The following is a 9,332-nucleotide window of genomic DNA, read 5'->3' on the forward strand; positions in this document are numbered from 1 at the left end:
ATAAAAATCGTGTAGTTTTAGTGGTACTGAGTTATTTAGAAATTATATATAAATATATAAGCGGCCCACACATACAATATATTTCTGGATTATTGCATGACATTAAAAACCCTTGGTTGCTGATGTTATTTGTCATTATTCTACAATTCAAGGTCAGTGGCTCGATATTGTAGTTTTAAATGGTGTTTTAATTGTGCTTGGCCCGAGATGATAGCCCCACACTCTAAATGTCAAATGTCCCGGGTGTGGGAAAGCAACAATACACATGTCCGAAGCCTTTAGCAATTACAGTGGATTTAATGCCACATGGAACTAATTGCCTGTTGCTCCACTGCAATTTGATTTGCTAAATGCCAAGTGTTGTTGTTGTCATTTGCAAGATCAGAATTTCAGGATGACCAAACATGAAAGCAGTAAGATAACGAGGTAAAAAGCCCTGTAAAGAGCACAGCTACCCAAGTTGGCACCTCATACTAATGGAGAATTGAAGAGACCAGGTATGCTAACCCAGATTATTTCATTTATTAAACTAGGAACTGGTAAAAAAATGCATTATGTCAAATTATAAAATTGTGTAATTTTTCTGGTTTTGCATCTGTCCAAAGTAGTTACTGCCCCACAAATGTTACCTCTAAAATACCACTAGACAGGCTGGTTGTTTGTTAACATAAAAATATGGCATTTACCTGCCTCCAGGTTTTGTGCTAAGCTAGGCTAATCACACCAAAGACTGGATACACAGATATACAACTGACACTGAAGAAGACAGCGGACGATTTCCGGTAGTATTCCTGTCGCTAAATGTAGCTAACATTAGGGGACATACGGTTCCAGCTACCTTTTTAAATTAAATTTTATTCAATACATTTGTGACATGCACTTTCATATCTAGTCAAAGCCTAGTCTCAGTCCCTGGCGCTTTTATTGTGAAAGGCTGAACCGGACGTCTTGCGTTTCCTCTGGTACACCTTAACTTTCCGCGGTGAGATGGCTGTGGAGTCTCTCTGCTGGTTCCTGAGAAGTCGAAACGGGCTCTGTGGACAAACAGCAGGAGGCGAGAAAACCCGCCGCAGTTCGCTTCGAACTCCATTTTTTAAAAATAACAACGGTAAGACAGAAACAAATATGCACCTGTCTCTCTTTAGCTAGCTAGTCAGCCCTCAGGTGAACAGCCAAAAGCAACACACACTGAGCGCTCGTTTTATCGCTGGTGTTCTCCCTTCGACGGTTGGTCTGGCGGGGGAGGGGCGGGGGAAGTAGCGGCAGACAGCGAGAGACCGAGCCCGGTCTGCTGCTGTCTCTCCGTCTGGAATATTTCTGCCTTTTGCCGCAGAAATCCTGCCGGACAGTCCCTGCGATGTCCACTTTTCTGAGGCCCATTATCCGCCCCCTTTCCCCAGATCTGGGGCTGTAAATAATTGTTATAAAAAGGCGAGCAACATGGCTGACATACTGGCCCTGCAGAAACTGCTCGGTCGTTTGTCAGTGAGGATTATTACTGAATATATAAATTATTTGTTTACTTAGCCAGTCAGCAAAGTGGTAGTCGAACTAGCAACCTGCTCCTTACTGGCAGATGAAATAAAGCAAACACGTGGCTAAAACTGCTGTCATTGGAGAATGAAAGCAGTAAAAACCTTCATTTTAAACATAGGGTTTGGTTTGGCACAGCTTTTCACAGATGCGTTTGCTGCATTTATTTTTAAATTCCCATGCATTGAATGAAGTAACAACAGCGTGAACAGTGCTGTGATTTTCATGTTGAAGTTGCTGAAAGCTGATTTGAATGCTCCAGTCTGGTGACGGCCACGCCCCCTTTACCAACTCGTAACCAAATGAAATCAAAGGTCAGCTGCAGCCTGATGGTGCAACTACAGCTCCAGCAGGCCTACCGACCGGCTGATGCTCATCTCAACTGAAGATCAGAGTAGTGAAAGGTTACAGTGGTGTTGTTTTGTCTGTTTGTTTGTCTACTTGCGGTACCCAAAACTGTATGATTCCAATATATCTGTAATACATCTGTCTTCCTACAGCATATAGGTGAGCTATATTCTCTTTTAAAGACACAGTTCACCCAAATCACAATAAAATCATGCTATCCCTCGAACACAGTTTGGGTTTTTATTTAACATTTGCATTAACTGAACATCAAAGTGTTTTTTTTTTTTACAGCTTTGGCATATTTGCTGAAGTAAAAGATGATTCTCAGGACCAGTGAGGGATGCTCCCATAGAAAAATCAAGTATCGGGTCTGATACTGTCGTCATGTACTTGCACACTACTCCGATACAACCTCACCCAATACCACTACGGCAACGTGGCCGTTAACCTCTCGTCAGTTGGGCCTAATAAAACGTTGCAACGACATCCCGATGCACAAACGGGTTGAATCCATCATTTATCTTCAGCTGCAGTGGATGTGCAAGACAGGAAGTCCCCACTAAGTCTCCCATCACTAGTCATGTGACAGTCGGAGGGCAGCCAAAGGCTATTCTTCAGTAGCAAAACATTTTTCTATGGTTACAGCTCTTTTAGTGTAGCATGGATGCTATCAAAACATGTTTCCAATGTTATAGCTCAGTTAAAGTTTCACATGGATACTAGCTAAAAACATTTCTACAGTTACAGCTCTGCTACATTGTAGCATGTACGCTACCCACAAATGTTTCCAAGGTTACTGCTCTGCTACAGTGTTGCAGAGCTGGTGATGAAATAATCAAATTATTGAGATTGAGATGAGGCTTTTGTTTGTATTGAAAAAAGTCAAAGTTTCAACCTGGCCATAACTCAAAGAACACAGCCCGGTGTGCAAACACCGAGTTAGCACTTCAAAGTCTAGCTTTTTAAATACAGAAACCAAATAAAATGAAACCATGAGTTTTTGGCAAGTTGGGAGTTAAAGTACTAGAACTAGTCTTAAAAAACAAGACCACTCCAGCTTTATTGTCCTTGTTGAATCACGGTGCTGAAGTCTGAACGTTTTAACAGTTTGGGCAGTGCTAGGAGTTGATAACATCCAGATGTTTTAGGGGGGACCAGAGAGAAATGTAATTTTTTTAGTGTGCGTGTGTGTGTGTGTGTGTGTGTGTGTGTGTGTGTGCACAAAGAACAATGTCGTTTTTGCTCCCAGTGTCGGACTCTCCGGTTTCAGTCCATTTGAAGTAGCGTCTTGGACAGAGTGAGTCGGGCATTGCGCTGCCCCTCATGACAACAGGCTAATCATGTGTTGCCCAGGGCAACAGGAGGGAAATCAACACCAGCTGCAGCCAAATGCTGCAAAATGTCTGTTGTTTCTGAGCCTGTTTGAGTTTTCAATGTGTGCTCTGATAAAACGTTCATATTTCACACATTGTTTAAAAGCATAAAATGATGAAGCAATGACATTTTGGACAGACGTGGATGTAAACTCAACTCGACTGGTTGGCGAAGACATGCAACCGAAAGGCAGTTAATCTTGCCTCTCCGCACATGTTGGAGCTTCACACCAGCTCTCTGAGCGTCTCCATCGCTCTGTTGTCATCACGTTGATAAGTTATTAAACTTCATGACAGGTGCTCGTATATGAGGTCGTGTATATATGTCAATGGTATAACCAATAATATGGAAGTTTAACTTATTTTACTGGCATTGTTCACTGAGAGCCACAGTCCTGCTTTCAGATCAATCGTCTTTGAATGTGGTTGAGTGGTTGACTTTGTATTTTTTCTGTCACAGGTTTGGTTCGGCAGATGGGCCGGAAAACTTAAAAGCTGGAAACCTGCTGAACATCAGCGCTCCTGAATACTGGAGACAGGGTAAATACTGCTAAACCTGCACTGATTGTTTAGTGCACGTGAGCGTGCCCCTCTGGCTAGCTCATGCCCGCCGCTCTGCACTGTTAAGAGAAGTATACTGGCATGTTAATGTTGGCAGAACATGGTAACATGCAGCATTTAGCATTTTAACATGCTAATTATTGTGAAAAAGACAGACACAGATGCAGCAGACACAACTTTCTTCATGTGTCTATTTTCGTTTTTACACAGTATCTGCTAAAGCTGCTTCCAGTATTTACGCCAAGCTAATAAGAAGATTGTAATGCAGAGTTCCCAGCATGCAGCTCCAGACACATCATCATCATCATCATCAAGACATGGTGACATTTAATACCAAGCTGAATGTTTGTGACCAGTTAATCATGACTGGGTAGAAACAGTCGAGGTGACGTAGAATGATGAGGCAGCAGTTTGACAGACATGACACGAGGTCTGTTCTTGATGTTGTTGTTGTTCCTGCTTTTCACCAGTAGATGTCAGTGAAGGCTATAGCAGGAGAGTAGATTGGATCCATGAACAGACATCTTTTGTGACTAGAAGTCATTGTGTTATTCCTCACATTAGATAACGTGCTCTCTGTCCTCTCCTCCTCCTGTTGAAGCCCTGGACAGGTTTGTGTTGTAGCTGTGTGGCCGGGCAGCCTGGCTGCCTCCCTGCCTCCAGATGAATGAAGAGCACTCCGGGACACAGAGACACAGCTGATGCAGGTCAGAGGTCATTTCACCAGCAGGGCACACACAGTTATTACATTCAACTTGCAGACACCACATGGTCGTAGTATTGGTTTTCTGACAGATTTCCATTAGATTTAGTTTGTTTGTCTGAAGTCAAGTTGAAGTCAACTTGCAGAGTTGAAAGTCGCTGCATTGAGATAATCCACCACAGTCTGTGTTTAGTCAACTGTTATTTTGACGTTGAAGATGGGTTATCATCACGTGGGGATGTAGACTGAGAGGATGGAGTGGTCGGTTCAACAGAAGCATTTTCAATGCAATAAATGACCAAATTCCCACGATCCTTTTCACCATGCCCATGTTTGAATACAGCCTCTGTTCACAACTACTGACTTTCCCCTTTATTTGAATATTTCTGAAAATGGTCAGCAGCAGTAAAATAAATTATGCAGGATCCCTAGTAAATAGGCTAGACCAGAAACCATCCTTTAAATCTTAGCAGGAAGTTGTAATTTGAATTGACAAATGTGCTGTGATGTTATTTTTCTCCTCAGGGCATGCAAGTGTTTCTGCAAACATGATGAAGAAGAAGAATCCTCATAAGTGAGTTAAGAGGGTTTGCAGCTCGTGTGTCTTTGTTATAGCCAAAATAATTGGAGTCAAAGGGAACGTAATATGAGTTAATTAGGGAATTCTATAGATGCACCTCAAAGTGCAAACAATAAACGCAAATCCGATGACGTTGACTATGTTGTTTCATGCCTCCTGGCAGGAAACACAAGAGCAGTCTGGGGCCGACCACCAAAGTTCTGTCGCAGCCTCAACGCAACGTCGTCGGCTGCAGGATCCAACACGTGTGGAAGGAAGGAGGAGGACACGTAGTCTGGAAAGGATTGGTGCTCGACCAGGTAAGCTGACGGGACTCTGTACCGGCATACACAACTGCTGAGGTCAGCATCCAGGCTGCTACGTTGCCATCTGCCTCCAACACACAAAACTATCATTGTTAAAGCAAACGTACCGACTTGTAATATTGTGTGTAAAGACACACGAAAACAACAGAAATCAATGTTTTAAATGCATGCGTCCACCAGGTGCCAGTGAACCCGTCGCTCTATCTGGTAAAGTACGATGGTTTCGACTGCGTTTATGGTCTGGAGCTCCATAAAGACGAGAGGGTTCAGGGACTGGAGGTGCTCCCGGACAGACTGGGTAAGACTGAACTGAGAACAGGATCACGCTGAACACAGTGGTGATAGAAGGCTGCTCATTTAGTTTACTAGTTTTCGGAAGAAAGTCTTTATTTTTACTCGTTTGCAACTTTTGCAACTATTTTGAACATTTTCTACGAACAAAAATGTAAAAAAACTCACATATCTAATCGCACATAGCCCACTGATCTGCAAAAGTTTGTCGCCAAAACATAACATGCTAACATTAGCATGATAGTGCAATATTGTTTAGTGTAGTGGCATGTTAGTGTTCGCAGAACATGCTAATATGTAGCAGGTCATTGTAACATGCTAATGTTTCATACATTGTATATCAGTATTGGCATACCATGCTAACATTTAGCATGGAATTATGATATGCTATTGTTTAATTTAGTATAGTACAGTGCTAATTTTGGCAGAAAGTAATATGCTAACACTCAGCATGTTAGTGTAATATGCTAATGTTTAGTTTATTATAGTAGAGTGCTAATTTTGGCAGAACCTGCTAACATTAGGCTTCTTAGTGTAAAATTCTAATGCTGGCAGATCATAACACGCTAATACACTAAGCAAGTGTCCTATGCTAAAAAGTTATATATGCTTCAATTCCTAATGTTACATACTAAAAGTCAGCATTAACATTCATGAGATGTTAACATGCCTGATCATGTTACTATTGGCGTGTTGGCATACTAATGGTAGCACTTTAGCATGCTAAGATTAGCATTTAGCTCAAAGTCCAGCTTAGACTGATGGAAGTTGAGCCAAGTCATCAGTGTAAAGCTGTCTGACAAAGTGAGTCTCAAAAGGCCACTATACACCCATGGTAAGGATAAATAGACATCTAGTCTCTCCATTTTCTATCCATTCTGTTTGTTTTCTTTTTTGTAATGTGGATTTTTTAAAGATGTTTTGTGTACCTTTATTCAGTCAGCAGAGAGAGGGGTCTGATATGCAGCACAGGTTCCCAGGCAGATTTGAACCGGTGATTTGAATTTATTTTAATCCCTGCAGCTAAATCCCGTCTAACAGATGTCAACCTAGCGGACACCATGATCGGTAAAGCTGTGGAGCACATGTTTGAGACGGAGGAGGGTCCAAAAGAGGAGTGGAGGGGGATGGTGCTGGCCCGGGCTCCCATCATGACCACCTGGTTCTACATAACCTACGAGAAAGACCCGGTCCTCTACATGTACCAGCTGCTGGACGACTACAAAGAGGGAGACCTCCGCATCATGCCCGACTCAAGTGAGTGAAGTCCTCTTGTTCAACTTTGGTTTAAACAGGTGGCGATTTTAAAGAGGAACCTACCTGAGATGTAATTAAATCCAGATATCTATTGTAGCCATATCGCTCAGCCCTGTGATTGGAAAGTAAATATTTATAAACCTATAAAATGAAACATTGTTTATACATTTAAAAATATTTTTTCTATAATTTCATCATTATTACTTCTCATGATTTGTATTTTTTAATACATATTTTATGAATTTAAATATCAAAAATGTTAATTAATTTTATATATTTTCCATTTTATATTTATACTTGAGATTTTATATATATATATATATATATATATATATATATTTCGTTGTATGTCTTGTTCATTTTCTTGTTATATTTAATAACATTTTGTTCATTGGGTAAACTTAGTTTGTTGAATTGACTTTTTCAGTCGTATGTTTTGGTTTGACTGTGCTTATATGTTGGACATACACTTTACTGTTTAGTTCAAACTTTACTTACTCATAATTGTTCCTTCAAATTGACTTGAAACGTCTTTTTATCTCTCTGTTTTTCTCTTTTTTACTAGAAGAGTAAAAAACATGATAAAACCAATTTCTGCTAACACCCCTGTCTCCCTCCCTCCCTCCCTGTAGACGACAGTGTCCCGACGGAGAGGGAACCTGGCGAGGTGGTGGACAGCCTGGTGGGCAAACAGGTGGAGTACGCCAAAGAGGATGGTGGCAAACGATCAGGCATGGTCATCCACCAGGTGGAGGCCAAGCCCTCCGTCTACTTCATCAAGTTTGACGACGACTTCCTCATTTACGTCTACGACCTGGTCAAAACCTCGTAAGACTTAACCCTAACTAACCCTTGTGACAGAAACAAAACGCAGCACATGTTGAAACATCACAAGCCCTTGTTCCTCAGACCATCAAAGAAAACTCACAAAAGGAATTCACACAACAGAAAGAAGACAGGATAGATACTTCCTGAGAATCGGCATTTGTCCGTGAATGTTTCAGATGGGAAAAAAACAAACAGCTCGGTGACATTAAAGACTCTCATCCGGACCTTCATAAACCCTTAAAATATACAAACGTCGGCCACGGTTTTATTACTCTTACAAGGTCCAAAAATTCAGTTTTACTCTAGAAAAATATTTTGAGAGGATACAACTTTGTCGAATCTGAAATTCTAAACAATAATTACCTGACCCCTGAAATGCTTTCATGATTTTGCCAAGAGGTCCGTATGCCTAAAGAAACTGAACCGTCAAATTCATTTTCAGTGTCTGATTTCATCCAGTGGGCTGCTGGTAGAGGAAAAGGTGTCATCGAAAAGTTCGATCGTACTAAAGAACTAATAGATGACATAAGGAATGTGGTTTGGAGCGGCTGGCAGCGTGGAAACATGACGATACTAAAAGTCCTCGAAGATTTGTTGTCACGTTTTCGACTTCAGCAAAGACCGATAATAATAATAATAATAATAATAATAATAATAATTTACTATCTGATAGTTATCTCATAGTTTTGACTTCATCATTGATTTAAAAAAAACAATTTGACTTCTCATAACTTTGTATTAGTTAGTAAAATCTTTTTACTCGAATTATTTAATAATTCTGAATATTTTATTGGCCGTTCCTAACACGTCATCTTTTTCCTCTTGGTCCCAGTTTAACCTCAGTGTTGGACTTGAGATACTTTCTGAAGATTTTGGGAACCTATGGGGCAGAAAAAATAAAAGAATCACACTCAAAAGAAACTTTTAATGTTTCCCAAAGCGTAATATATACGGCCCTTTTGTCCCAATGAAGTGGGCCATCTGTCCCAGCTGTTGTACAGAACCAAACCAAACCGGTTCCTTCATCATGTGCTACAAGCTCATCTCAACAACTCCAGCTGAAATACTCATGAAGAGGGTCAACAGGACCTCATCTGAAGACGTCTGCAGCTGAAAACTGTCACTTTAAAAAAAAAGAAAGAAAGATGGGGACTTTTTTCCTTCTTGCTTTGATCATTGCCAACCCCCCCTTTCCTGTTGTGAACTTGTTTGATGTTGAAGACAATCGGACAGCTTTTTCTCGTGATTTCACGAAAGCCTTTGGATTTGCTCGTGTTGTCTTTTCTAAGTCGTCAGTGAAGGAGTCAAAGGACGGAGAAACAAACTGAAACTCGGCCGAAGCCCTTTCTGTCCTTGGCAGTTTGTTTTAAACACCTGGTTCTCCTGGGATCTCCCTCCATTTGAACCTTGAACACGCTGCTGGATTCTAAATGTCACACTTTGTGGATTTAAGGACCGGGAAACATGATTTAATGCACCTTAAATCTCGGTGGGGCTAAGCATAATAGAATAATATAACCCCAGACAGTTCATCAGTATGTTGGACTTAAAAA

General features: G+C 41.0%; 1 protein-coding gene across 4 annotated transcripts; it reads left to right on the forward strand.

The window, feature by feature from the left end:
- The first annotated feature begins 976 nt into the window (after nt 1-976).
- On the forward strand, nt 977-8,845 carry spina (spindlin a). 4 transcript variants are annotated; one of them, XM_031855708.1, is made up of 9 exons: nt 977-1,108; nt 3,715-3,794; nt 4,026-4,135; nt 4,417-4,522; nt 5,044-5,092; nt 5,262-5,397; nt 5,584-5,701; nt 6,718-6,951; nt 7,584-8,845. In XM_031855708.1, the coding sequence occupies exons 4-9, from the start codon at nt 4,483-4,485 to the stop codon at nt 7,781-7,783; spliced, it is 777 nt and encodes a 258-aa protein (XP_031711568.1). In that variant the 5' UTR covers nt 977-1,108; nt 3,715-3,794; nt 4,026-4,135; nt 4,417-4,482; the 3' UTR covers nt 7,784-8,845. The 4 variants fall into 4 exon arrangements, with proteins under 4 accessions (XP_031711568.1, XP_031711566.1, XP_031711565.1 ...); XM_031855706.1 differs by having other exon boundaries at nt 4,026-4,522; XM_031855705.1 differs by lacking the exon at nt 4,026-4,135.
- The last annotated feature ends 487 nt before the right edge of the window (nt 8,846-9,332 follow it).

This window comes from Anarrhichthys ocellatus, unplaced genomic scaffold (genome assembly GCF_004355925.1).
Source record: "Anarrhichthys ocellatus isolate YVR2014 unplaced genomic scaffold, GSC_Weel_1.0 scaffold16, whole genome shotgun sequence".
Taxonomy (NCBI): domain Eukaryota; kingdom Metazoa; phylum Chordata; class Actinopteri; order Perciformes; family Anarhichadidae; genus Anarrhichthys; species Anarrhichthys ocellatus.